Source organism: Etheostoma cragini, chromosome 1 (assembly GCF_013103735.1).
Source record: "Etheostoma cragini isolate CJK2018 chromosome 1, CSU_Ecrag_1.0, whole genome shotgun sequence".
Classification (NCBI taxonomy): domain Eukaryota; kingdom Metazoa; phylum Chordata; class Actinopteri; order Perciformes; family Percidae; genus Etheostoma; species Etheostoma cragini.
Window position 1 is genome coordinate 33,745,863 of NC_048407.1, and position 1,944 is coordinate 33,747,806.

Below are 1,944 nucleotides of genomic sequence, written 5' to 3' on the forward strand. Positions count from 1 at the left end.
CAGTATTAGGGACCACTAAGGTCTATATAAAGAGACTTCAGATACAGTATTAGGGACCACTAAGGTCTATATAAAGACGTGAAAGAACTGCAGCTTAAAGTTATTTTTCCTGATTCCACCGCTCTAAAGGTCTCACCTGTGTCCGTGTGCTGCTGCGTAGCTGAAGCAGTTCATGTCCTCATACAGCGGCGATGTCAGGGAGTTCCCATGATGCACTCTGAGCAGAGGGTCTGCTCCATGGGTGAGGAGCAAGCTCACCATCTCGTAGTAACCTGAGAAGATTTGGTTGGATTTATTCAAGAGAGAAAGGCATCATCTGGACCTTAACGTGTAAGTTGCATGTTCATGTACTATCACAGCAAACGCCAGCACGGGGTCTCAGTGGTTAGCAGGTCTACCTCATAGCAAGAAGGTTCTGGGTCCAGGTCTTTTCAGGTCTTGCTGTGTAGAGTTTGTATGTTGTTTGCGTGGGTTTCCTCCCACCATGAAGACATGCATGCTGGGTAACTAGGATTACTGGTCAAAATTAGCCGACTGGCTAACACTGAAACATTTATAGAAATGTTGATTAATGCCCATTGTCCTAATAAAATAAATAAATCTACACGTGTACAGGGGAAAGTCCAGTGTTGTACCTATCCTGACCAAAGTCCCACAGCATCAGTTCCAATGCTATTGCAAGATAATGTACAGTAACTCAATGGAGGCTGAAATGCGTTGGTAAGCATGCTAAAAAGCCAGTATGCATCTGGATAACACGCCAATTTCATGAGATTAGTGTGGCATTTTGCTGGGACAATGAGCATGTAAATATTATCTAAAGTTAAATAGTCTGTCCGTGTGTTGTCAAGGTCTGGGATTTATCTCTATGGAGCAAACCCCCGGAGGTCTTCCCCCCCGACCTACCTGCAGCAGCAGCCAGCTGGAGCGGCGTCTCAGCGGAGCTCTGCGGAGCGTCCATCAGGGCTCCTCCCTCCACATCTGCTCCGGCCTCCAACAGCAGCTGGCATCAGGATGACATCACACCGTCACACATCATTTACACCGACCTGCTGCATTCAGCATCTGTCTCGCAGCTTCTAAGATCGTACCCATGTTTTGAAAAGAAAAACTTAAAGGGTATCTTGGTTTTTTTTCAACCTGGACCCTGTTTTCCCATGTTTTGTGTGTCTATGTGACTGATGGAGTCCGCACCTCTAATATACGTACGTCCACTGAAAGTTCGCAGACAGACTCCGATTATTATTCCAAGTGTCTGACAACATTGTGGAAAGGATCCCTACAGAGAAAGACCTTTTTGTGAAACAGTAAGATCTTTTCTGGTCAACATGAAAGAGCCCCGAAATCCCAATCACCTAACCCACCAGACTCCATGTATTTAAACATCGCTTTTATCATCGAAAAACACACTTCATTCAAAGTCGACAGAAACGAAATACAACAACCAAAAGCCGTCTTGGATCATCTTTCCACTGTTCCAACAATCTCCACTCTGGTCTGGTTGGAATAAACTCTTAATTCACCCATTTCCATGTGGAGATACGCTGCTATATACACGCTAAAAGTAGTGATTATTTCCATGGAGTCTGGTGGAGATATGCTGCTCTATACACGCTAAAAGTAGTGATTATTTCCATGGAGTCTGGTGGAGATATGCTGCTCTATACACGCTAAAAGTAGTGATTATTTAAATGGAGTCTGGTGGAGATATGCTGCTCTATACACACTAAAAGTAATAATTACTTACATGGAGTCTGGTGGAGATATGCTGTTCTATACACGCTAAAAGTAGTGAATATTTACATGGAGTCTGGTGGAGATATGCTGTTCTATACACGTTATAAGTAGTGAATATTTACATGGAGCCTGGTGGAGATATGCTGCTCTATAAACACTAAAAGTAGTGATTATTTACATGGAGTCTGGTGGAGATATGCTGCTCTA

At 43.7% G+C, this 1,944-nt stretch overlaps 1 protein-coding gene across 1 annotated transcript in view; it reads right to left on the reverse strand.

The window, feature by feature from the left end:
• Window positions 1-1,944, reverse strand: part of LOC117955581 (ankyrin repeat and BTB/POZ domain-containing protein 2-like) — a 36,623-nt gene that overhangs the window by 14,675 nt on the left and 20,004 nt on the right. Inside the window, exons 9-10 of the mRNA XM_034890201.1 lie at window positions 907-1,003; window positions 137-272 (exon numbers count right to left, since the gene is read on the reverse strand). Of these exons, the coding sequence (XP_034746092.1) occupies window positions 137-272; window positions 907-1,003 (233 nt within the window). The remainder of the gene's footprint in view (window positions 1-136; window positions 273-906; window positions 1,004-1,944) is intronic.